This window comes from Gadus morhua, chromosome 12, assembly GCF_902167405.1.
Source record: "Gadus morhua chromosome 12, gadMor3.0, whole genome shotgun sequence".
Lineage (NCBI taxonomy): Eukaryota > Metazoa > Chordata > Actinopteri > Gadiformes > Gadidae > Gadus > Gadus morhua.
The window spans coordinates 11,179,260-11,204,111 of record NC_044059.1 but is presented as its reverse complement, the minus strand read 5'-3'; the positions used below and the strand labels follow the sequence as shown (position 1 = coordinate 11,204,111).

At 46.9% G+C, this 24,852-nt stretch overlaps 2 protein-coding genes across 5 annotated transcripts; both read left to right on the top strand.

The window, feature by feature from the left end:
* Positions 1–370: 370 nt before the first annotated feature.
* klhl26 (kelch-like family member 26) lies at positions 371–9,103 on the top strand. 3 transcript variants are annotated; one of them, XM_030372255.1, is made up of 3 exons: positions 371–1,341; positions 3,629–3,757; positions 4,187–9,103. In XM_030372255.1, exons 1-3 carry the CDS (start codon positions 1,292–1,294, stop codon positions 5,766–5,768), a joined length of 1,761 nt encoding a protein of 586 aa, XP_030228115.1. In that variant the 5' UTR covers positions 371–1,291; the 3' UTR covers positions 5,769–9,103. The 3 variants fall into 3 exon arrangements, with proteins under 3 accessions (XP_030228115.1, XP_030228113.1, XP_030228114.1); XM_030372253.1 differs by having other exon boundaries at positions 3,575–3,757; XM_030372254.1 differs by lacking the exon at positions 371–1,341 and adding an exon at positions 1,646–2,289 and having other exon boundaries at positions 3,575–3,757; positions 4,187–5,768.
* Positions 9,104–9,609: 506 nt separating this feature from the next.
* crtc1b (CREB regulated transcription coactivator 1b) lies at positions 9,610–19,821 on the top strand. 2 transcript variants are annotated; one of them, XM_030373456.1, is made up of 14 exons: positions 9,610–9,761; positions 10,900–11,016; positions 11,919–12,044; positions 12,470–12,531; positions 13,016–13,110; positions 13,705–13,790; positions 14,109–14,152; positions 14,585–14,808; positions 15,425–15,570; positions 15,981–16,235; positions 16,673–16,759; positions 17,942–18,028; positions 18,551–18,725; positions 19,370–19,821. In XM_030373456.1, exons 1-14 carry the CDS (start codon positions 9,636–9,638, stop codon positions 19,579–19,581), a joined length of 1,842 nt encoding a protein of 613 aa, XP_030229316.1. In that variant the 5' UTR covers positions 9,610–9,635; the 3' UTR covers positions 19,582–19,821. The 2 variants fall into 2 exon arrangements, with proteins under 2 accessions (XP_030229316.1, XP_030229317.1); XM_030373457.1 differs by lacking the exon at positions 16,673–16,759.
* The last annotated feature ends 5,031 nt before the right edge of the window (positions 19,822–24,852 follow it).

The following is a 24,852-nucleotide window of genomic DNA, read 5'->3' as shown; positions in this document are numbered from 1 at the left end:
TTCTGGTTTTCCTGAGCCTTTCCTGAGCCAGCTTTAGCGCCCCCCCCCAGGCGCTAAAGCTGTTGGCTGGCGAGGAGCGACCGTGTGTGTGTGTGTGTGTGTGTGTGTGTGTGTGTGTGTGTGTGTGTGTGTGTGTGTGTGTGTGTGTGTGTGTGTGTGTGTGTGTGTGTGTGTGTGTGTGTGTGTGTGTCGCACACATACCCCCAGGCTGCTCTTCTGCTTTGGCTGAAGCAGTGGAACGGAGACAGCAGAAGCGAGTGTTCAGACTTAATCTGGTTGTACGGATTGGCCATCGCCATCAACCCTGGGTAGAAGTCCCCTGCCTGGGTCACATGCGTTGTTTACTGGGGCATTGTGTGCCGGCGGGAGGCGTTTCTAAGCAGAGAGGAGACCAACATGCAAACTATTTGATCTTATGAGCCTGGATCTGTAGTTGGGTTCCACATTGTCGATGGCTATCGCCCAGTGAGAATACAAGATCCAAGAGTTGCACGCCCAACACCAAACAGCTTTGTATTTCTTTGTGTTTAACCAGCAATGAAGAGCTTTTTTCAATTAGGCATTACATTAATGACGCAAGTAAAAAGTGTATTGGAGACTTCACGATTAAAGTTGATGGCCAGACCACTGAGCATTATCAAAGGCAGATTTTGATACCCTCAAAAAATAGGCTGCTAGAAATGCATTCCTATAGAGTGCAAATGCATTCCTGAAACTGCATCCTCCGGTACTGCAGGAACGTAGGATAGGCTAGCCTACTGAGTGACAGGTCATCACAATTTTCGATAACTCGATACATCCTATGTTTCGGCATGATTATGGTCACAGGGCAACGGTTCGTGAACCATTGAAGAGCAGAACGTACGTAGGCAACAACGTATTTGTTTTAGGAAAGCATAATCACCAGCTGAATGTGACTTCCATAACATGGGCGGGGCTGTGACACTTTAAGGCATATACATATTTATTGTTATTGCGATAAACAGCATGCAGAAAACAACGAATCATGCAACACATGCAAACCCCTGCAAAAGATAAACATTAATAAACCGGTACACGTCACTAATAAGGAGTTGCGCTCCAGTGACGTATGCTCCGTCTGCAGCCTTGGAGCCCAGCGCAGGTCATCCCCGCGTCCGGTCGAGAGCAACAACATTCCCGCTGGGTGGTTCTGGTTGACGGCTCGCTAAAAGGATGAGTGGATGCGCTTCATGAATCATGAATGCGGCAATTATGTCATTGAGCTTCCGCTGATAGGGCCTACGCTTGAAAATGCCCTGTGTGATCGAAGATGGCGGAGTCGGATGGTGGGGATTTTACCTCGAATCATCCACAGAACAGGTGAGGACGAAGCGTGCGAACCGTGGAGTGGCTCTGTGGGAGTTGTGCAAACCCGGGTTCGGCAGCACCAAAGATTACAGGAAATGTCGAGGATGTGTGGCCTACCTGAGCACGTACTGCTTGTACTGTTTGACATGCGTTCGTAACGCGTTCCCATGTGTTCCGTGGTGGTTCTGCAGAGGTACGGGGAGCCCCAGGTGTGGTGGGACTGGGAGTCACTGCCTGTCCCATGATGGTAATAGTTTAATGGGCTTGGGGGATAGATGTGCGACAAGGCTTTGTCGTCGTCTATGGGAAAACGGTGCATTTGATTGATATTGTTTTGTGTTATGATTGTGGTAATTCGATCGCCCTAAACATGGTGACGTCATTTTAAAATGTCCCTTTTAGGAGCGTTTGTCCTGTGCCCGCTGTGTCCCCAATATTTGTGTTTGAGATACACTATGGGCTAGTTGAGGGGTGTAGGGTTATCGTTTCAAGTTTATTTATCTATATTTATTTTTACAAGTTATTCGTTTTTGGTTATTACATTATTCGTGATTTAAGTTTCCTTTTAATATAGGCCTAGGCCTATATATTTTTGGAAGCATAAATATTGCATAATGATCATTTGAAAGACTATTGAAATCCTTTGAAATCATAAATTGAAATCGTATGCTTTGAAAACTGGTAATTGGTTATTTTTTAACCTCTTGTTTTCAATGTTCAATCATTCTTATTAAAATATCTATGTTGCAGATATTGGAAACACGATATTATTAATCATCATTAATCATTAATCATATTTGAGTGGTCAGAATTCGGATCAGAAAAGTCAAATAATAAGTGAAGAAGCAGGACAGGCCTGAGCAATCGAGACTGAATGCAATCGGAGCTCAATTGGCACGGTCTGTCCGTCATGTGATCAGAATGGGTCGTTCCAAACGATCAGAGAACTACGAGGCTCCGGTAAGTTGTCCGGTTTGAATGTAATTTATGCAAAGTCGAACTCGGAGCTCAAAAAGTACAGGTCTGAAGCTTCATTGGAATGAAGGAGGGGATAGTTTAGAGGTTAAAACAACTGGATACATTGAACAAGTTACCCCCACGGGGAAGAGCTGTCATCATGGCTGTTATGTTGTGATACATGGTTATTAAATCCCTATGAAAACCACTGTATGCATGGAGCTCCGACTGTGAATAGACAGGAATGACAAACCGGACAACTCACCATTTCTAAATCTAAATCCAAATGCTTTTAAAAGTCGAAACATTATGGAAGTGATGTTTGGAAAGTTTCCCTGACATCCCCTATCCAATTTCACAAAGTAATATTTACTTAAATATGTACACATAAAACCTAGCACAGTCTAGCACTTAAACATTTCAATAACTTCTGCCGCAATAGTCTAGAAAGGTACAGGTCTTGCTTAACCGGTAGGACATGGCAATAACTCTGGCAAGGTAAGGGGGACACCCACCGCTGCTACCCAAGAATACAATATAATGACTCCACCATGTAACTTTATTCCTATACAATTCATAAAGTGCTCTGATGGGCAACAATCGTGCAGATGTAAAGCATACCGACCCTCATCCTCATCCTCATCGTCATCCGCTTATCCGGGGTCGGGTCGCGGGGGGAGCAGCTCAAGCAAGGGGCCCCAGACTTCCCTTTCCCGGGCCACATTGACCAGCTCTGACGGGGGGATCCCGAGGCATACCGACCCAATAAAGAAAGTGTGTGTGTGTGTGTGTGTGTGTGTGTGTGTGTGTGTGTGTGTGTGTGTGTGTGTGTGTGTGTGTGTGTGTGTGTGTGTGTGTGTGTGTGTGTGTGTGTGTGTGTGTGTGTGTTAGATATACCCTACTAATCCCCTTGGAGGGATTCAGTCTATGGCTGCTCGATTATGGAAAAAATCATAATAGTCAATAATATTGAAATCACGATTACTTTTGAGTTTGTAAACATGATGTATGTATTCCGCATGTCTCTCCTCCAAAACACTTTGAAACTGAGAACTTTGAAATTTCGCCTTTTAAAAAAATACACATAATGGTCAAATAGAAAATGTTCAAATCTAAAATAATGTATCCAGCTGTTCCTAAAATATATTGAATGAAAAAATTAAAATAATAATCGAATCAAACAAAGTGAGATGAATCACCCAGCCCTAATTCAGTCTGCGTTGGAGCCGGCCTCCCATGCCATCACACCGCTGCTCCCCCTGAGCCGGCCGTTCTGTGGTCCCTGCAGTATGGCTGACAAGCACAGCGTGCTGCGCTGCACCTTCTCCGCCCCGACCCACAGCGCCCTGCTGCTGCAGGGCCTGGCCGCCCTCCGGACCCGGGGCCAGCTGCTGGACGTGGTGCTGGCCGTCAACGAGGAGCGCTTCCAGGTGCACAAGGCCGTGCTGGCCTCCTGCAGCGACTACTTCCGGTACCGTGTATACAATGTGTTTTGTGTGTATGACCGCCTAGATGCATGACGGATAGATGAGCAAAGTTTGCTCATATATTTAACGGCTAATCACACTCACAACTGCTGCCATGATATTTAACCTTTTAACATTTTGGGTTGGCACGTAGCCCAGGAGGCAGAGCGGGTTGGCTGTAGTAACCGAAAGTTTGCTAGTTCGATCCCCGGCTCCTCGAGTATGGAGGTGTCCCTGAGCAAGACACTTAACCCTCACTGCTCCCGACGAGCTGGCTGTCGCCTAGCATGGTCGATACCGCCGTGAATGTGTGCGTGATTAGAGCGCTTTGAGCGGCCACTGGTTAGAAAAGCGCTGCATAAATGCAGTCCATTTTCAGTCCATTTTGCTTGTGTGCCCAGGGAGTCTTCCTAATCGTGCTGTTTGATCCGCAGAGCAATGTTCACTGGAGGCATGAGGGAATCGAACCAGGACACCATTGAGCTCCAGGGCCTGTCCGCCCGGGGGCTCAAGCACATCATCGACTTCGCCTACAGCTCGGAGGTCACCCTGGACCTGGACTGCATCCAGGACGTCCTGGGGGCGGCTGTGTTCCTGCAGATGGTCCCCGTGGTGGAGCTCTGCGAGGAGTACCTCAAGTCGGCCATGAGCGTGGAGACGTGCCTGAACATCGGCCAGATGGCCAGCTCCTTCAACCTGGCCTCGCTCAAGGAGTCGGTGGACGCCTTCACCTTTCGCCACTTCCTGCAGATCGCCGCCGAGGACGACTTCCTGCACATCCCCCTCGAGCGGCTGGTCTTCTTCCTGCGCAGCAACAAGCTGCGGAACTGCAACGAGATCGACCTCTTCCACGCCGCCATCCGCTGGCTGGAGCACGACGAGGCCCGCCGCGCCCGGGCCGCCGCCGTGCTGGGCCACGTGCGCTTCCCGCTCATGCGCTCCTCGGACCTGGTGGACAGCGTGCAGACGGTGGGCATCATGGTGGAGGACGTGCTGTGCCGGCAGTACCTGCTGGAGGCCTTCAACTACCAGATCCTGCCCTTCCGCCAGCACGAGATGCAGTCGGCCCGCACGCTGGTCCGCTCGGACGTGCCGTCGCTCGTCACCTTCGGCGGCACGCCCTACACGGACAACGACCGCACGGTGAGCGCCAAGGTGTACCACCTGCCCGACCCCGCCTCCCGCCAGTTCAAGGAGCTGACGGAGATGGAGGCGGGCGTCAGCCACGCCTGCGTGGCCGTCATGGACAACTTTGTGTACGTGGTGGGCGGGCAGCACCTGCAGTACCGCAGCGGCGAGGGCGCCATGGACTGCTGCTTCCGCTACGACCCGCACCTCAACACGTGGCTGCGCATCGCCGCCATGCAGGAGGGCCGCATCCAGTTCCAGCTCAACGTGCTGCAGGGCGTGCTCTACGCCACCGGGGGGCGCAACCGCACCGGCAGCCTCTCCTCGGTGGAGTGCTACTGCCCGAAGAAGAACGAGTGGAGCAAGGTGGAGCCGCTGAAGCGCCGCATCTGGGGCCACGCCGGCGGCTGCCTGGGGGACAAGCTGTACGTCTCCGGGGGCTACGGGGTGTCGCTGGAGGACAAGAAGACCCTGCACTGCTACGACCCCGTGGCCGACCAGTGGGAGTTCAGGGCCCCCATGAACGAGCCCCGGGTGCTGCACGCCATGATCGGCGCCAAGGACCGGCTGTACGCCATGGGGGGCCGCATGGACCACGTGGACCGCTGCTTCGACGTGCTGGCCGTGGAGTACTACCTGCCGCTCAGCGACCAGTGGACCACCGTCAGCCCCATGCGCGTGGGCCAGTCCGAGTCTGGCTGCTGCTTGCTCAACGGCAAGATGTACGTGGTGGGCGGGTACAATTGGCACCTGAACAACGTGACGAGCATCGTGCAGGTGTACAACCCCGACACCGACGAGTGGGAGAGGGACCTGCACTTCCCGGAGTCCTTTGCGGGCGTCGCCTGCACGCCCGTCATACTGCCTCAGACTCCCGCGCAGCGCTGACGTGTCTGAAAGAGGGGATGAACGGGTTGCTGTGGCGACCGGATCTCTAGGTGCTCTCGTGACCGGCTCCTGTTACTACTAGCCGCTACTACGGTGCTCCTGATTCTGTGTGTGTTTTGAGGATAATGACTATAGGACAGACCGATGGTTCTCTATAGCACAGGTGGAGTACTATTTACCAGGCCTTTGGCTGACAAACAGGAATGTAAAAGCATTGAGGTATTATTTTGGTTCCATGAGGTATTATTTTGGTTCCATGTCTGTCCTTGCTTGGGGGAGTTTGTTAATGTGCTGCAGAGAGAGTGACCCACTTACACTGGAGCTGGGGCTGCTGCTGCCAGTATGCCTACGCCCATACAGTTTAATCAGCCACTCATCCTACCCCTTCCCGCTACGCTGGCACAAGATGCAGCTCAAATGATGGGTCCTTTTTATGAGAAGGAGGGAGAGAGGGAGAGAGAAGGAGGGGGGGAGATATGGAGAGGGAGAGAGAGAGAGAGTGGGAGGGAGGGACAGAGAGAGAGGGAGAGGAAAATAGGACGTTACTAAAGGGGCATGTGCAAAACACAGAGGTCGAACAGACATTGGATGAGGGCGGGGATGGTCTCCTGTTATCTCCTTCGTTCTTATCTGGAGGTTAAGAGGAAGATGTGTTTCAGCGAGCGAATGGACAGGGAGCAGACCCAGAGGCCTACGGGTAGTTTCAGCCCTGACAAAGGCTGGTTGTTGTTGAACAGGAACGGAGATTGGATCTCTAGTGGAGAACTGAAGCAGGAGGGGAGAGAGGAGATCGTCCATATAATTTAACGGTCTTCCCCCAGCACTGTTTTTACATAGTTTCAATATTTCATGAAACAAAGGTATTATTTGTTTAGTTCTGCTTCAATTAATTGTGAGAAATACGTACAGAAAACATTGACACTCGATTTTCAGTTCACAAACCGGTACTGTGATTTATACTGACACAGCACCACATGTCTTCCGGACGGCCCAGGTCTGTTACAGTACCATGGAGAACCGAATGGACTGCGTCTTGGCAGTCGATTCAGACGTTTAATAGTAATAATCATAGATTCACGGAAGATCTGTCAGCAGCCAGCCGGTTCAATAGTTTCATTGTCCTACATGTGACTGTAGGCAATATCGGATGCCTTATCAGTACAGGTCAGGACAGGATATGACATCACAGAGACCCATGGGGGAGAGGTTCTGCTGGTCCAGCTTAAGGGGCTCTTGCACACACACTGGTACTACTTCATTACTTTACTTATTTTATGGTGAAGTAGTTGTATGATTATTTCATTCAAACCCGTTATTCATAATCCTTCCTGGGATAGATGTTATTTTTTATTATGGTATTATTGTGTTTTATATTTTATATGATTAAAGGTTTGATAGCTTTCTTAATTTAAATACTGATGGAACCTTTCTTCAGTTTTACAGAATTATGTTTCCTTCGGCCTCTTCTTGGCCCTCAGCAGGCCACTGACCGTTGTAAAGTGTTTTGCTAACGTCTATATAATGAACCACTGTTACAGTGGCTTCCTTGCATCCCACTTTAAGTAATCAACTATCGGGGTTGACCACACGCAGTCCAAACACTAAGCAACCGCCGATCCAAAGGTTAAAGGATATTAACGAAGATATTCTTCAATGACTTTCAATTACTTTCTGCTTGATTTATCAATAATAAGGCTGTATACTTTCTCTGATTTGCATTAAAAGCCGTAAGCACACTGAAATACTTAAACTTTCATATTTAACGGTATTTAACATGGCATGTTTGTACAGCGCTCTATATAAAACACTTTATAATACATTTACCTTGACGTTTGAGTTGCAAGAGAAAGCGTGTGAAATGTATCAGCATAGCTGGTTCTATATAGCTTTGTTCACTACCTAGTATTCTGGGGATTTATTTATTCAGTTTTATTTGATTGTTATCAACTTTATGTTATTCTTTTTGTGGGGAGGGGGGGATAGTTGATACATTTAGTATTTATTTCATTGATCCAATCGTTTTCTTACAGACGTCTGCGTCAAGGGATAAACCTAAATATTTTGGCCAACCTAATTCAATATATTTCCTTTTTGTTTATACTATAAACTCTCATGTGTGATGGACAACTAAATCGAAATACTTAAAAATACCCATAACATGCAGAGGGATGTTTGCACACACCAAATATCTTGTAAGGAAAATTTTAATTATAAAAATACATCTCAAAGTTTGCTGATAAACTCGGTCTTGGAAAGACATGACCCTAAATAATATCAGATTTTACGTACATTTTCGGATGACTTTCAGTTTGCTTGCTAGCTATTTGCTGTTTGCTTGGGGCATTATATATTTTTTCTTATAAGCACTTACCTTGAGGCATGATACTGTATCTCATGTTGTTATGGGCCCTGGCATACCCAAAGACCCATAATTCACTTCATGAGTCACAGCTGTATCGCACCTCTCAGCTACTATTGCACCTCTCAGATACAAGGTGAATGCGTTCTCATTTTTTTAATGAGAGAAAGTTATTTTATGTGGTGGATTTTGTAATGTTCCTTTTAATGTACTGATTTTGCAGTGCAAAGGTCGTTCAGCACTAACTATTTCCGGTTTGACTTTTTTAAACGGTTTTACTATCTCAACACAATAGTTTGTTTATATTAAAATCCACTCTTATTACCAACCTGGCAAGCCAGAGCAAATTTGTGTGTGTGTGTGTGTGTGTGTGTGTGTGTGTGTGTGTGTGTGTGTGTGTGTGTGTGTGTGTGTGTGTGTGTGTGTGTGTGTGTGTGTGTGTGTGTGTGTGTGTGTGTGTGTGTGTGTGTGCCCCCGCACACAAGAGAGAAACAAATATCATTTCCAGCACACCCATCTTCTCAGTATTTGTCTCTTGGCCGCCGGATGTATTTTGCATCAAGGTCATGCTGACCAAAAAATCCCCAGACCTAAGCAGAACGAGTCATGGAGGGTTTTGTAAAGATGTTGTAGTGCAGTGCTGCACTTCAGGAAGCATTAAACACGAGTCGATTTGTCTGAATCTGCTGCCAACTCAAAAGTGGTTTCTATATAAAGCACATTACAGGGTAGACCTGAGTGTGCATTTTTCTTAAACAATACAGTGTATGATGCCGGTATCAGTATGCCACACTACCCTTTTTCATGAATTCACCTGTTTGCCTTGGTGTACTCTTATCTTGTTTTGTGTCCTCATCTTAAAAAGCACCTATCATTTAAGTGCATTATGAAGAGATCCGTAAACCAACAGAGAATGTAGCCTCTCATGTCACTGTATATCCATCCTTTTATTAAAGGTGTTCAGTGTCCTTATAAAGCCTGTTGTTTCCAGTATCTTCATTACAAGTGAGAAAAATGTGAATGGTTTCGTTCAAGACATGAATTCAACGGATCAAACATTACTCATGTCATTACAAAGCTGATTCATCTTAAATTGCTTGTATGGATGTAACATTTTTAAACAACTTGTATAAGCCTTTACTTTTAGAGGAACTGGATAAAAAGTATTCTGTCCCCTCAAACCTCACATGTAGGTGTAAATATGAATATTATATATATGAATGTACTTCAGCGGCATAAGAGTGAACCTTGGCTTTGTTATAGCAATCACTGGCTAGTTACAAACAAGACGGCTGTGATAAACACTGTATACTGTATCCGTGCAGAACAGGGCTAGAACAAGTTATTCTTAGGATTTTGTAAAACTACTCCAGATTGTAGGAAAAAAGAGTGTAGTACCGGACCCCTGTTTAAACCAAAACCATTCACCTGTACAAGGCATGCGTGATGACGTCACGTGGCCACCCACAGCGTGGTGCGTAACGCTCCATTGAGAAGAAGAGGCAAAGATGGCGTCTTCTAACAACCCTCGCAAATTCAGCGAAAAAATCGCGCTGCACAACCAGAAACAGGCGGAGGAGACCGCCGCTTTCGAGGAAGTGATGAAGGACCTGAACATCACCAGAGCCGCCCGGGTAAGACGCGGGTCACCTTGTTTTAAACGTACTTTGCGCCACGGTTTTCCTTTGCTAGCTGGCGACGCTGAGCCAGCGCTAACCTCAAGCAGGTAAACACAACTCGTCGTTGTCGTCCTCAACCGTCAGCAGTGGAATCTTTTAAACCTTAACATCGGCCGGCAGAGATGGTCCTGTATTGTGTCATCATCGAGACGTTAGTTGTGTGTGTCTCCATCGTTAAACCACCAGGTGCCATACTAATGTGGGCTAGCTGGAGAGAGTGGCACCTGTGCTCCTCCATCCTTCCCTGTGTTATTATGTGTGTTGTGTTTCAGACATGGTCTGACAGCTGACGGGCGATCATCCCCGCTGTCAGAATAAAACCAGTTAACATTAACACCGGAGTCGCACTAATAATTGTTGTCTGCCACATGATAAAAAGGGATTTGCACCCGGTTTTCTTTGATCCCCGAGGTCCCATGTATCGGAGATGGAGCGTTCAGTTCACCCCCAGCATCGAAATAACGAGCATCCAAATATAGCTTCAGATGAAGGGTCCCAGGGAGCATCAAGGGTGCAGGTGTTCTGACGAGCTGTCAACGAGAGGACCAAGGCGTAACTTAATGTCTTAACGTGATTTACAGTGTTAATAGCGACCCGAGTCCACTCATTCAGGCTACAGGAAAGAATATGAATAAGCATATCTTTATTCCAAGTGAGAAGGTTTGAACCGACCAACGAATCAGACAACTTCTTCGGTCTTTTTTTTTTCGGTCTTATGTCGCTTGAATGAAAACAATGAAAACGAGTGCATCGTCCAGAGAATATCCTATGCTATAGCAATCCAATCAAGAGATGGAAGATGGACCAAATTGTCCTTTTTCCAAATAACATCTGTTATGCTTAACCGTTACCAGGTTCCCCTGAGGGAACATCTGGAATATGCAGTTAGCCATCAGTGAATCTGTGTCACATAGTCGTTCATTGGGAATCCACCCAATCCATAATTCTCCATTGTCCATCTGTTTAATATGCTATACTTTTTAATTCACACACTGAAACGACAAGCTTGGTTTGTTTTGTTTACCTTTTTACTTTGTGTTTCCATGTACCAGGCCATTCGCTCATGCTGTCATGCACCTTTTACTTTGCACAGCTGCAGTTACAGAAGACCCAGTATTTGCAGCTAGGGCAGAATCGCGGACAGTACTATGGAGGTTCACTGCCCAATGTCAATCAGATTGGGAATGGCAACATTGACCTTCCTTTTCAGGTGAGCCCCTAGCTTCTCTCAGCCGGTAACCCTCTTTGTTTTGTCAATGACCAATACAAGCAGTTTTATATTTAGACGTGCGGATTAGATTCGGTTTAGTTGCGTTCATGCCACTGTAAGACTGGTGTGGTGTGATCTGGTTTCATAGTAACACCTCTTTGGCAGAACTGTAGAAACTCCAAGTATTTCCCTTCTGGTATTGATTAAATTAATCTTATCGTAACCTCACCAGGGTTTGTCAGGGGTTAGGAAAGCTGCCAGTGGACATGCAGTAGGAAAACCCCACCTCCCATTTTATACCCGTAATAATCAGATGATAAACGAGTATCATTGGCATTGCTTGTCATGGCTTTCCATCTTGAAAAACATTTACCAGTTCAAGCATCGGTACAGCCCCCCCCCCCCCCCCCCCCCCCCCCCTCCCATGGAGCTCATTTTGAAAACAAAAACATTTTGCTCCATTGATACCCAGAGGTTTGGGCTGAACGATTTGGGAAAATAATCGAATTGCGATGTATTATGCATTCTGTAGTATTACCAGCACAACATTGGAAGCAGTCAACATATAAACTGCTCTTTCCTTTGGGCCAGGCCTATGTGTTGACATGGAATGATGCATGAGTTTATATTATACATTATAACATCTCTATTTAACTATTGGAATTGTAAAATAACAATAAAATAAGAATCTTACTGATCTCCAGTCAGTAACAGTAACTAAACACCAAAAAATAAAATCACAGCCTTTGCAATTTTGATATCTATTACATCGCGATGTCGGATCGAATCAGATGAATGGTTCAGCCCTACCAGCGGCCATGTGCACCTGTGGGTGGGTGTGTGTGATGGGTTGTGGCCGCTGCGTTGGCCGCTTGTGACCTGGGTGTGTGTGTCCACTGCAGAACTCTGCGCTGGACACCAGCCGCAGCACCAGACACCACGGGCTGGTGGACCGCGTGTACCGCGACCGGAACCGCCTCACGTCCCCCCACCGCCGCCCCGCCACCGTGGACAAACACGGACGCCAGATATCCTCGCTGTGTGTGTGTGTGTGTGTGTGTGTGTGCGGACAAACCCATGTTCTGTCAATGTCGTTTTCAACCTGGGTAACCCTAACCCGACCAGTAAAAAGTTAAAAAGATCTTTTGCTATTGCAACTTTCCATGAAGTGTTTGTGCACTGTATAAAGTGCAGAGTTCATATAGTACAGGTATACTCCTGACTGCCTGAGATTTCACTTTATTGTCATTGCACAGAGTGATTATCTACCAAGAAGTGCAAAACAATCCGTAAGGTGCATAGCATCTACATATGCATAGTAAACATAATAAATAAGATCTATGCAAATGGTGGCATTATCATCAGCTAATGCACATGCCAGTGTCTTTTACTTTTAGCCATGTCGAATCTCAATGTTATTCTAATGACTTTGTTACCCTTGACCGAGACCCACATCGACAGCTGTCCCTACGGTTCAGTCTACCTGTCTCCTCCCCCCGACACCAGCTGGCGAAGGTTGGCCATCTCCCCTTCCCTGCCCCTTTCCCCCCCGAAGCACTTCTAGTGATTTTATTCATAGGCCGTTAGTACAATACAGTACATGTGTGTAATGTATACAGTATGCAAGGTCTCGCTTCCATCCTGATATTAGAAAGGTTAATGTCATGCGCCGGCCAAACAGCCAGTAGAAGGAGGCATTGTATTATTTACATGCTGAGGTTGAATATACATAATAAAGGGCTAGCACAATGGTTGATCTTAAACTGTAAATCGTGAAGGTTCCGGGGTTCATCTGTTTCCATCTCTGACCCCTTACCCTCTCTGTCGCTGTCGCTCTCTCTCTGTCTCTGTCGCTCTCTCTGTCTCTGTTGCTCTCTCTCTGTCTCTGTCTCTGTTTCTCTGTCTCTGTCCGTCTCTCTCTGTCTCTGTCTCTCTCTCTGTCTCTGTCTCTGTCTCTCTCTCTGTCTCTCTCCCCCGCCATCCTCTCCGACGTGGGCAGGACTAATTCGGACTCTGCCCTGCACCAGAGCACCATGAACCCCAAACCCCAGGAGGTGTTCGCCAGCGGCTCGCAGGAGCTCCAGCCCAAGAGAGGTAACGGAGACCGCCGCCGCCGCGAGTCATAGGAGTGCCTGCTTCTGTTTTATTCATGAGCGGCTACAGGCTCTTGGAGAGCGGAGAGGCGTCTCCAGATCTCTGGATTGTGAGAGTGCGCTCTGGCTCTGGTTCAAATATTCATGTGAAACAAAGCAAAGGCTGTTGTGTTGGATGCAGTCTGGATGCCACTGCTGACCTGGTGGCCCTGAGAGAAATGGTGCTTCCTGGATCGATGCATCGTTTTTGATCGACTAAATATGTTGGAAGGGATCTGTAATGATTGTCTAATGGTTGTATTCAAAGCTTGTTATGGTTAGCATCTTTATACTGTTTAGTCGTTTTAGCCAGCTTGACCTATGGAGATTTATTTAGTTTGGGGTTGGGGTATCTGGATGAGCTATTTATATTTTATTGAACAAGCAGCCTGTTTTCTCCGGTGGTCCTTCAGCAGAGAGCTGTGCTCTGCTCTGCGTACGCGGGACATCGACGACTCGGGTCGTCGGGTGGGTCGGGTTTGGATGAGGAATTTGTACGTACTCTCAGTCGGTAAATCTCTCTGCTGTTCTCCTCCTTTTGGTTTTGAACAATCAGTGCTCCTGCTCACTGTGCCAGGGACGGAGAGTCCGGACTCGAACCCGGACCAGGACTCGCTAGAACAGATGTGGGATGACAAACAGGTACTGGGGTCAAGGGAAAGGTCAATCAAGTCATCTTTATGACCCACACATGCATACATAAACACACGCATACATGTCTGTATGTTTTAGGTAAATACACACACACTCGGTCATCTAACCAGCATTCGACCCCTTGATGGATCTGTTTACTGATACTTTTAAAAGATCACCCAGGTATATACATCTAGGGACAGCTGTTCTGTTGTAGAATATGCTGAAAGGGTTGAGTTTTTATTCCCGAATGAGTTGAATGCTTACCACTGTTGTTTTTGGCCGTCGTGCACCATTTAAAGAAAGGTTTCTCTGCTTCGTCCTCAGGATGATTGTTCAAGCCCTAAAGTGTGCGATGTCCCAGGAATCAAGTGAGTCAATTCTTACGCGCATACACAGAAAATAAATCATGTTTTTGCTTGCAAGGATAGATTAGCAAGTAGATAACGTAACTCAGTGTTTTTGTTTGTACGTTTATTTTCGTTTGGTCTGGCGATTTTTCACCTACAAACTAGAGAGACTTTATGTCACCCGCTGAAACACTGCCTTACTCATACACGCAATTATCACCAGAAAGCTTGGCTACCAGTAAACAACAAAAGATACTTTCCTCAAACGCCTGGAGGCCTTCTTGGTTCGAAACACTAGCTGGGTGGGGGAATATTCCCCCATCTGTTACCCCATATACTCCAAGTGTATGGGGTAACGCAGAACCCAGATGGCCGGGCAAAAAGAAGGGGGAATGTGTCCCTCAGGGCAGTAAGCCCCCTTGTCAACCTAACGGCGCCGCGACGTCCCTCCAGCATCTTCCCGTCTCCAGACCTGGAGGTGAACCCGTCCGTCCTCCCGGCGGGCCACAACACGGGGGGCTCCCTGCCCGACCTCACCAACATCCAGTTCCCCCCGCCGCTGTCCACCCCGCTGGACCCCGACGACGGCGTCTCCTTCCCCTCCCTGGGCTCCGCCGGCAGCACGGGCAGCCTGTCCGCCGACCACGCCCACCTGGGCGTCGGCTCCCCCGGCCACGGTAACCAATCACAGCAGCCGGCTCGACAGAGCTCCAGGCAATCCAGTGGGGGGGGGGGGGAGAGACCCCACCCCCACCCCCCACCCCTGCACAACTTTATGCTAATGATGAGGTATAAGTGATGTTATAGCCACCCTAAATGGAGGACCCCCGAAGCCCCTACGTCACTTTATGTGCCCAAAACACCCTGATGTAAAGTGACGCACGTGTGAAATGCATATTACAGTCACCGGTGATAATCCAAGGTGTTAAACACACAGTTTACTGTCGTGACTATTCACTGTGTGTGGCATAATGTTGGCTTTTTTTTACTGTTATCGTAATTGTTGTATACTCCTAGCAACTTGGATACTTTGATCCAAAGTGACTGACTGAAGGGGGTGCATGCTGATAGTGGTGGTAATACAGATATAGGGTATCTACAGGGGCAGGTTGGGGAAAAAATGCATCTATCTAGGCTGTGGATATTGGGGTTCGAACCCAGAACCTGCATCCGGGGGACCCTGCAGCATGCTGATGTTCTACTGTTCTGACGTTCTGCTGTTCTGACGTTCTGCTGTTCTGACGCTCTGCTGTTCTGCTGCTCTGCTGTTCTGCTGCTCTGCGGTCCCTCCAGGTATGCCGGTCTCCTCCCAGTCCATGACCCCCTCCCAGCGGAGGCAGCCCTCGGTGCTGCCCCTCACCCTCAGCTCAGACCTCTCCCTCCAGCAGTCACCCCAGCAGCTCTCTCCCACCCTGTCCTCCCCCGGCCACCTCAACCAGGTACACCGCCCAACGGCCAAATATTAGGTATTGCATCTAAAATCGGTCAAAGACATTTTCCACAGGCTGTATGCTATAGGTTGCTCCATCAAACCTTTGATGGGCTTTGAGGGGGAACATATCAGAATCGGCACCCTGGGAGGTTCAGCGCTACACTCTGCCCTCAACCTAGTCGGTGTCTGACCAAGCGTTATTCCGAAACGACCTACCTTCCTCCCCGAGGAACACGACCAGGCAGAGTGCACTGTGGCGGATCCATTTGATCTAGGATAACGTGACGATTTTGTGTCACCCCATCAATCAACCAATCGATCGGTGGAAGATTAAAGGAGCTAAGGTTCAGTCAAGGTGTTCTTCGGTGTACTCCATTGATCGACTCCTTTTAGTTGGATCTCTTGTTGTGTTCCCAGGCGGTGCCCATGGAGGCCCTGTCCCTGGAGCTGCAGCTCTCCCAGTACCCCCTGTTCAGCCAGCTGACCGCCCAGGCCCAGGCGCAGCTGCTCAGCGACCTGCACAAGCAGCAGCAGCAGCTGCAGCAGCAGCAGCAGCAGCAGCAGCAGCAGCAGCAGAGCCTGCCTCAGGGCATCAGGCTCATCACCCTGCCCTCGGCCACCACCGACGGCCTGAACCACGACGGCTCCAACATCAACATCAACATCAGCTCGGTGAGGGGCCGCTGTCTGGGGGGCTGTGGGGGCTTCTGTTGTTGTTCTCTATCGGACTGTAAAGGTATGATATGGCTCGGTACCCCGACCCTTAGCCAGCCCCCAGGGGAAGGGAGAATGTCCAGTTATTCCGTCTAGCATACAGGATAAAGCATAGAATACCAACGCTGGTTTTAAGTGACATGGTTCTTTGGACAGTTTGTGTATTTTTGTTTATGGTTATTTTTGCAAAAAGTTGTACACATAAGTTACGTTTTTTTTTACCCCTAATATCGTTTCCGTTTGACGTGTTCACTCAGATTGGGTTATCCAACGTGGATCTCCCTCTGACTTCCAGGTATCCTAGCACTGTTAGCCGCCTGCATAGAAGGCTAGCTCTTAGCGGCCTTCATACACCTCAGTCGCTGTGTGCTAGCTAACCCTCTTCCCTCCAACAGTACCGCAATCAGTCTGGCTCCCCAGCCAATCAGTCTCCGACCTCCCCCGTCTCCAATCAAGGCTTCTCTCCGGGAGGCTCGCCCCAAGTAAGAGCCTGCCCGCTGAGCTAGCCGCTAGCTGCTAGCCTCCGTACTGGGGGAACGGGGCCGTGATCGGGGAAACCCAGCGCTGGGATCCGTCTTCAAACTGCTTCCTGACCCGGTCACCCGCTTTTCATCCATGCCTCGACGCAACTCTCTCTTTCTGTCTTTATTTCTGTCTTTGTCTTTCTTCGTTTTGTTCGTTCTTTCTTTGTTTGGATGTTGGGTTTGTTGGTTCTTTGTTTCATTCTTTATTCGTTTCTTTTGTTCTCTATCTTTGTTTTGTTCGTTCGTTTTTGGTTAGTTTGTTCTCTTCTTTCTTTCTTTCTTTGATTCATTAGTTTGTTTGTTTGTTCGTTCTTTCTATCTTTCTGCGTGCATGGTGGCATAAGTGGAAGGTCAACCTGCTTCGTCTTCTGTCACTCCAGTGCTTTTGAGCCGTTCAGTCCAAACATGATGGCACCCGTCATTACAAATATTGACAAATATATCTCGTAGTTGCAGTGAGCCAAGGTTATACAACAGTATTGCACACTGTTTGACAAAGCATGTGTGCGCTCTGAAAGGTTGTCTCCAGCAGACACCTACTCGGTCATCACACCTCCTGCCTTGCTGTAGAGTTTACGTGACGCACTGTGTATTGCGTTTATTTGATGTGATCTCCCCTCAGCATGAATAGCGCCTGCGGTAGAAGTTGTATCTATACGTGAACAAACAGCAGAGGTTTGGAGTTTCCCCAGAGAGGGCCAAATGCCTCTACAGGTTTTCTCGTCTACGCTATTTTGGACAAGGGTGTGTGGTTGTGGAGCTCGCTTCCTCAAGGCTGGTGTCTTCTGTATGGGGGGGGTGGTGTCTTCTGTATGGTGGCGGGCGTTGTCTTCTGTATCGGGGAGGGTGGTGTTTTCGTGGCATTGTGAATCCATCCTGCTTTGGTCTGGTCCATGCTCAGCTGGCGGTCTCGGCGACTCTCTGCTCATTCCTCCCGTCATCGCCTCGCTGAAACACGCCCCCCCGTGGGACGCCACCGGCCCCGGCTGACTAACCTCATCCCCGGCTTCTGATTGGGTCTTTTGATTTTTTTTGCCGTTTCATGTCATCGCAGCGTTTGGACAGCTTCCCTCCCCCCTGTCCCCCCCGCCGTCCTCAAGGTTAAACGCTTGCCTTATATTCGTACTTCTTCCCTTCCAGCACATTCCCGTCGTTGGCAGCATATTCGGTGACTCATTCTACGACCAGCAGCTGGCGTCCAGGCAGACCAACGCCCTCTCCCATCAGGTGAACGACCCGAGCACCCAATCCGTTTTCACGGGGCCCCCTGTTTTACCACCAGGTGTGACGTGGTTGACGTGCTGCGTTTAGATGGACGGCTCCCAGCCTACCAGGGCGGCCGTGCCCACTGCTGGGCTGATCGTACCCATCATAGATGGAGAGATAGAGGGGAACTTTATTAATCCCTCGGGAAGGTTCCCTAAGGGACTTGCACAGCAAACACCATGTTACGCATGGAATAAGAGATAAAAAACAGTATAAAAGTACAAAATGCTAAAAATATATATTCAGGGAAGAAATACACAAGAAGAATACTATGCAAGGCAATATTTACATCAGGGAGTGATTAAACAGTGCATAGAAGAGCATCTTGGTAGACACTCCCACTTTGGGTAGATTTTGGATCGGCTCTCAGCGGCTGATCACACCTGGTGGTAAAATAGAGGCTCTAGAATGTCAATGCAAAGAACGTTTCTATTGAATCTCCACCCGGACGCGTGCACCAACCACCTGGCTGTTCTCCTCCAGCTGGAGCAGTTCAACATGATCGAGAACCCCATCAGCTCGGCCAGCCTGTTCAGCCAGTGCTCCACCCTCAACTACACGCAGGCGGCCATGATGGGGCTCACAGGCAGCAGCCTGCAGGACTCTCAGCAGCTTGGATACAGTAACCACGGCAACATCCCCAATATCATCCTCACAGGTACCAGTTAGTTAGGATTGATGGGATTGAGGGATTTTGATCCTCATATTGGTCTTATTCACTTATATCACTTATTTAGTGATTGAAGCATTTGGTAAATAAAGTATGGAATATTACCAATGGTAGGGCTGGGCGATTAATCGAATTTCAGTATCGATTTTTTTTTTCATTATTATTTTTTAATGTTTAAAAGAAAGTGCAGAACAGCTGGAAACACATCTGTACTTATTTTAGATTTGAAAATTTTCTTTTTGACTATTGTGTATTTTTTTAAGGTGAAATTTCAAAGTTCAGTTACAAAGTGTTTTTGGGAGAGTCATGCTGAATAAATACATAATTTTTTCAAATTAAAAAATAATCGATTTGAATAATCGGGATTTCAATATTGAACAAAATAATCTTGATTATGATTTTTTTCCATAATGTAGCAGCCCTAACCAATGGTAAGGATCTTTTCAATGGTAATGCTTAACAGCAGTGGGACGTAAATGTACATTTGCTGTTGAGGTTTTACTGCTCAAAGTTAGAGCGAAGGAAAACAACATGAAGGCAGCACAAGGCCACAAAGGCGTATGAAAAGTCAGCGTGTAATGTTCTAGTGTCGTAACGGCTGGCGCCCCGCCCCCTCCTCCCGTCTCCACCAGTCACGGGCGAGTCTCCGCCCAGCCTCTCCAAGGAGCTGTCCAACTCGCTGGCGGGCGTGGGCGACGTCAGCTTCGACGCCGACTCCCAGTTCCCATTGGACGAGCTGAAGATCGACCCCCTGACGCTAGACGGACTGCACATGCTCAACGACCCCGACATGGTTCTGACCGACCCCGCCACGGAGGACGCCTTCAGGATGGACCGCCTGTGATGACACTGCCGGGGGCGGGGCCACACCTGCACCAACCGGGAGCGAGGACGGGGGCGGGGCATAAACATACCGACTTGTGATTGGAGTGTGAGGACGGGAGGCGGGGCTGAGTCGCCCCCCCCCCCCCCCCCCCCCTGGTTGCATGGTTCAGCTGAACTCCGAACAACACCCCTGCTTGCCCCCCCCCTTGATTTCTCCTGGATCCCCTGGAACGACGCGTAGCAAACGGACGCCTCCCCTCTCCCCCCCCGGCAACCGTCGCCGCCGCCCCCCCCCCCCCCCCCCCCCCCCCCGCGTGGCTCCGAAGGTGATTGGTTGCCCGGTGCTTTTGCTCGCTGGCAGTTTCTTTTCTTTTATTTGTCATTTCACGTCCGATATATTCCAACAGCCCACATTTGTTTTTTGTTTTTTTTATAAAGTTAAATGATGTTTTTACTTTTGTTTATTGGTATCGTTTGCTGAAGAGCAGCATGGGGCTGAAACCCGGCCAAAATGTCCAAAATGCTGTCGTTAAAAGAAGTCAGAACCCGAAGTTTAGAACGCAGAAGAAGCCACAGGATTGGTCACCGCGCTGCAGCCACCCCGTCGCCAACGTCGCTCGCATCCCGCAAACAAAAGCTTTATTTTTGACAACCAAATGTTTATATTTTTCTCATGCACTATATGTTGATGATTGTGTATTTATACGTATTTTTATTTATGCCCTTATTTATTTGTTTTGAAGACTCGATATATTTATTCTTTTGTTTCACGTGTGATGCCAAAATTCGTACTTCTGTCGACGTTGTGTTGAAATGCACCTGTTCAGGTCGTGTCTATTTATTATTTGTGTTTAATAAGCTAATTAAGGACTGCAAAACCTCCCCATACTTGCTGGTAGGCATTGGTTGTGCCATTTATTTGATGTAGGACTTTGTAGATGTTGGTGCGGTTAGAGCCCAGCAAAAATGGAACAAAATCAGAACACAACAGCTTTTCACAACAGCTTTTAGCACCAGCTCCAGGTTTTGGTAATGCTGTGTTTGCAAATAAAATTCACCCCCCATCAACAGCTTAAATAGTAACCTATATTAAGATGGCTCACTTCTCAAAGCAAGAGATTGAAGATATTAATCTATTGAAATGAATGAATCAGATTAACTGTTATTTGTTGCCGGTGAATAGCTCCAAACAATTCATTCTAAGGTATGGAAAAATATGACTATTTTAAAAAAAAGAAAACGGAACAAGTAATCATTTGAAGTTGTCACTGTGAAATCACCTGATTTTGCCTTACAGGAGTGGTCTGCTGTTGTACTTTTAGTGTCTTGTGTGACGATGTATTTTCCTACCTTCTCTTTAAAAAAAATTGTCTTGTATTTGAAAGGAAACTCTTGACGTTTGGTCGGTGATATCTGTGGTAACGTAGTGCAAGGTTTGACAAATCATTGTACTGTATTTTCTACCAGTACAGTTTACAACCAAATTGGTGGTTTTCTAAGTGGAAGGAAGTGTGTTGGAAGGTGCAGTTATGGGGAGGCTTTCCGCTCCTTGAGCAGATTGCTCTCACTAAACGGAAGTTCAAGTGGTTCTTAATATCTGAAAATAGCCTTTGTTACACTACAACGTTTGGGTGTTACTCTTGTGTTTCTTTTTAAGTGGCTTATTTTAATGTTTAAATACTAACCAAACCTCTAAATCAAATCACAGGGACGGCACTTCACACGTGTTACTGGAGTTGTGGTTTCTGATTGGCATAATAAGGTACAATGTGGTCTCGAATATATGACATTAGATTAACTTCTGACGTTCGTACGGCTCTCCGTTTGTCTGGGATCAGGTTGAGGACCGACCGGCAGTGGTCGACTGAACTTCTCCCATAGCCGTTGGGAAGACGAGTTAAAACGTCCTTTCCGGACTCCAGCATCCTTAGACAAGATGTCTGTAAAGGTTCAAAATCAAACCTGTGTAATACACTGGTCACTGTATAAATACATTTGTTGAAATTGTCTTCTGAAAATGCCATCTTGCCATTCCGAAAATGAGATACTCTTCGGAAGGTACCCCTGGCATCTATGCATTCTGGATATAATGATAAGGAGCTTTGTGAAGTCTCACTGATTAAGCCAATCAGAAACTAGAGCATTCATTGTCCCTGTTTGACCAGGGGTAGCACTTTCGTGCCGGTTGGATTTCTGTGTTCAGGTGCGCTTCATTTTTATTTTATTTTTTATCAATCATTTAAATATGAATTGAAATTTTTGTATAATAAGAAGAACCCATAGGACTGAGTGGTTATATTTATGGGTTCTTTATGGGGAATGTATCTAAATAAGATACTGCAAGCAGATGTCATTTAAAGAATATAACACAAAAAACGCTTGGCTACCACATGAAATGTGTTTAGGTCCAACCAACAAGGCTATCAGGGAAACGTGTTTTTATTTTTAACTATTACAAATATTCTACCAATATTAACACTATTCGCCAGATACTCTTATCAGCTTTATCACTTTCAGTGTCTCGTGGTCAATCATGGTCTCTAAACTGTAAAATGAACACAACTTGTTTTCGGTAAAGTAGTAGGTCCTAAACTGTTTAATTGTTTTTATTATATATATTTTTTAATCAGTGACCAATGTTTACACTTAATTAATTGGAAAAATGTACAAATCTACTGTTCTCTTGCGTATCATGTTTCACATGTACATGAAACGATGTGTTTTGGATCAGATTATTATTTGATGTGTGGGTCTTGCTAGGCTGCATGGTTTCTGACCGATGTGCAGCTCTGGGAGTGACCTTCCAGCCGATGCCAAACACGTATCCAAACTCAGCCATTTTGTTTTCAAGTTTCTGCAGCTACCAAGACTTTAAGTTTACATGTTTGGTTTGTGTCCATCAGCGGGTCGGTCGCCTTTAACCAATTGGGATTCCTATGCAAATGAGATTTTTTTGGTTTGTTTATAAATCAGACGATAACGTTGCTGAATCAAATATATAACATATTATATGGACGATCATATAGAATATATAAACATGTGTATATATATGATATATATATACAGAAGTGTTTTTTTTTTTATTATTTGTCATGTTTAGCTCAACTCTCGCTGTGGATTCCTCTGTTGTGTTGCGTCAGAGAACAACTGTTAGTTAGCACAGGTCGCCGTTGTACATATGCTAAGCCGATAAAAACGAAACGCATGCCCTCGACTGACAGTCCCGACCTCTTTACGAAGGCCATCCTACTCGCTGCCCTGGTTGATCCGTGTAAAATAGAAAAATAAGTGAGCTAGCTGTCGACCGCGGATGCATGTGCTGGTTTCTCCCACGCAACGAGGAACTCCAGTTTCCTGTTGCGTGACTCTGTTAACTTTGTCTCAACGTAATGCTCATACAGGTTTGATTTGGGGGGGGGGGGGGGGGGGGGGGGGGGGGGGGGGGGGGGGGGGGGGGGGGGGGGGAGAATATATCAAAGAATGTATTTTGTGAGGTAAAGTCCTAGGTTTTTGGCGTGTTGACGCTAAACGACCGCAAGGTTTTGAACCTATGTTTTCGTTATTTTTACCACGCCTTTTTTCCGGATTATTTTTGTTGGTCTGACGATTCTGACTGTGGCTTGTTATCTCCCGGTTTATTCCCCCCGTAGCATCTCTTAACACTCCGTCCCGACCCAATTGGTAAACCGCAGCACAACTCCTTGGATGTCTTGAGCTGGCCTGGATAACAGGACATCCTTAGCTCCACCCTTGTTTAAAAGACGGACACTTGCACTGATTGTTTGCATTAATAGACGTATGTTTACGCTAAGTTTTACAGTTGACCGCATGACTTCATCAGTGTGCGACGCAACCCCAACTCCCCTCTGACCGAGGGCTTATGAGTCGGAACCCTTCTCGGCATTGTTGCTTTTTGTTTATTGTATTCAAAACTCAGACTGGGTTATACGCTGTAATTTTGTTTTTCGGTTGTGCAAAGTTAAGTCCGCTCGTTGCTTGGCACTTTATTTGTGACTGTCCTGTTTTTGCAACAGGGACTGTTTTGCCCTACGTGAATGCTGTCTGACACCGGATGTACACTCTGGCAGGAACTTTCTTGTTCAAGAAAAAAAGAAAATGTATTCTATATTTTCTTCTTTAAACTGTTCGTCTATTGTTTGGGCTTGGCTTGTCTCAGTTTCTTTGTTTGTCGTTCTGTTTTTTGAATCCGTACGGGAGATGCAAAACTAGAAAGGGCTTTTTCCAGTGCAGCTTGCTCTCCTGTGAACACAGGTGGAACAAATACGCAGTCCGAATGTACTTTAGCTTGGCAGCCATGTTCCCTTAAGCTCGCTCCCGTTGAATTCTACCCTGGGCTTGATTCCGATGCTCCGTCACAATTTCTCAGCAAACGTTGCTCATCTATCTGTCACATCATACGTCTAGATGGACACGCCCACTTGTGATGTCAGAAGAGGCAGATTTTCATAAACGGCTTGTGACGGCTAATCACACTCATACCTGGTGGTAAATTATGTCACCTTTAATGAGGTTGAGGCCGCTCAGCCGTCCATCTGTCCTGATTCCGTGGGGCTCCTTGATAGCGCTACGGCTGCGGCTCCAGACTCGAGCGATGAAGCCTGAGCTCGAGGAAATTAGGAAACTCATTAGGAAAAATAATTGGAATCCAGCCCAGGTCGACCAGACTGTTGATATTCACCCAGGAAGTGATTGTTGCTCTGCGACAGCGTTGTTAGTCTTGCAAAGATTTAACACTTAAAGATTTAAAAACTAGAAACTGCCACTCACGAGTATTGTACAGAAAGTAGTCACAAATTGTATGCTGTTCACAATCACTTATTCGATTTGGCTCTGCTGTTGAAATGAATTAAGAGGGATGGTTCATGTGAAGGTGTTTTTGTCCCCAAGTGTACCTGTAGTTACTGACGTGTTTTTATTTTCTCAATACAAGATCCTGGTTTGTAAACGTGTCATGCTCAAATCATGTTGAAATTGCGAAGGATATCAATGTTTGTCCCAGGAGGGGCTCACTACGTGGTAAAGTGGCATACTTAAAAGAAAAAAAGATACGGTGTTGTCCTAATGTTTGGTCAACGGGAATTTGTGAGTTTTTATGTTGTGCAGCTCGTTGTTCCAAGGGTTTGAAATCTGGATATGTCCCTTTAATGACAAAGGTTTTTTTTTAATGTCTGCAATCCATTGAAACATGTGTACGGCCCAGGCAAACCAGTTCTGTTTTAAAGTCAACTTTAAGCTTCTAGTGCGGCTAGCATATCACTGTTGTCCAGTT

Bases quoted from the DNA above. Each gene is read 5' to 3' on its own strand.
- klhl26 (XM_030372253.1), top strand. From the start codon at position 1,292: ATGGCGGAGTCGGATGGTGGGGATTTTACCTCGAATCATCCACAGAAC. The intron at 1,342-3,574 runs GTGAGGACGAAG...TGGTCCCTGCAG, and splicing joins TCGAATCATCCACAGAACAG to TATGGCTGACAAGCACAGCG. The intron at 3,758-4,186 runs GTACCGTGTATA...TTTGATCCGCAG, and splicing joins TCCTGCAGCGACTACTTCCG to AGCAATGTTCACTGGAGGCA.
- crtc1b (XM_030373456.1), top strand. From the start codon at position 9,636: ATGGCGTCTTCTAACAACCCTCGCAAATTCAGCGAAAAAATCGCGCTG. The intron at 16,760-17,941 runs GTAAGAGCCTGC...CTTCCCTTCCAG, and splicing joins CTCCGGGAGGCTCGCCCCAA to CACATTCCCGTCGTTGGCAG. The intron at 18,726-19,369 runs GTACCAGTTAGT...CGTCTCCACCAG, and splicing joins CCCCAATATCATCCTCACAG to TCACGGGCGAGTCTCCGCCC.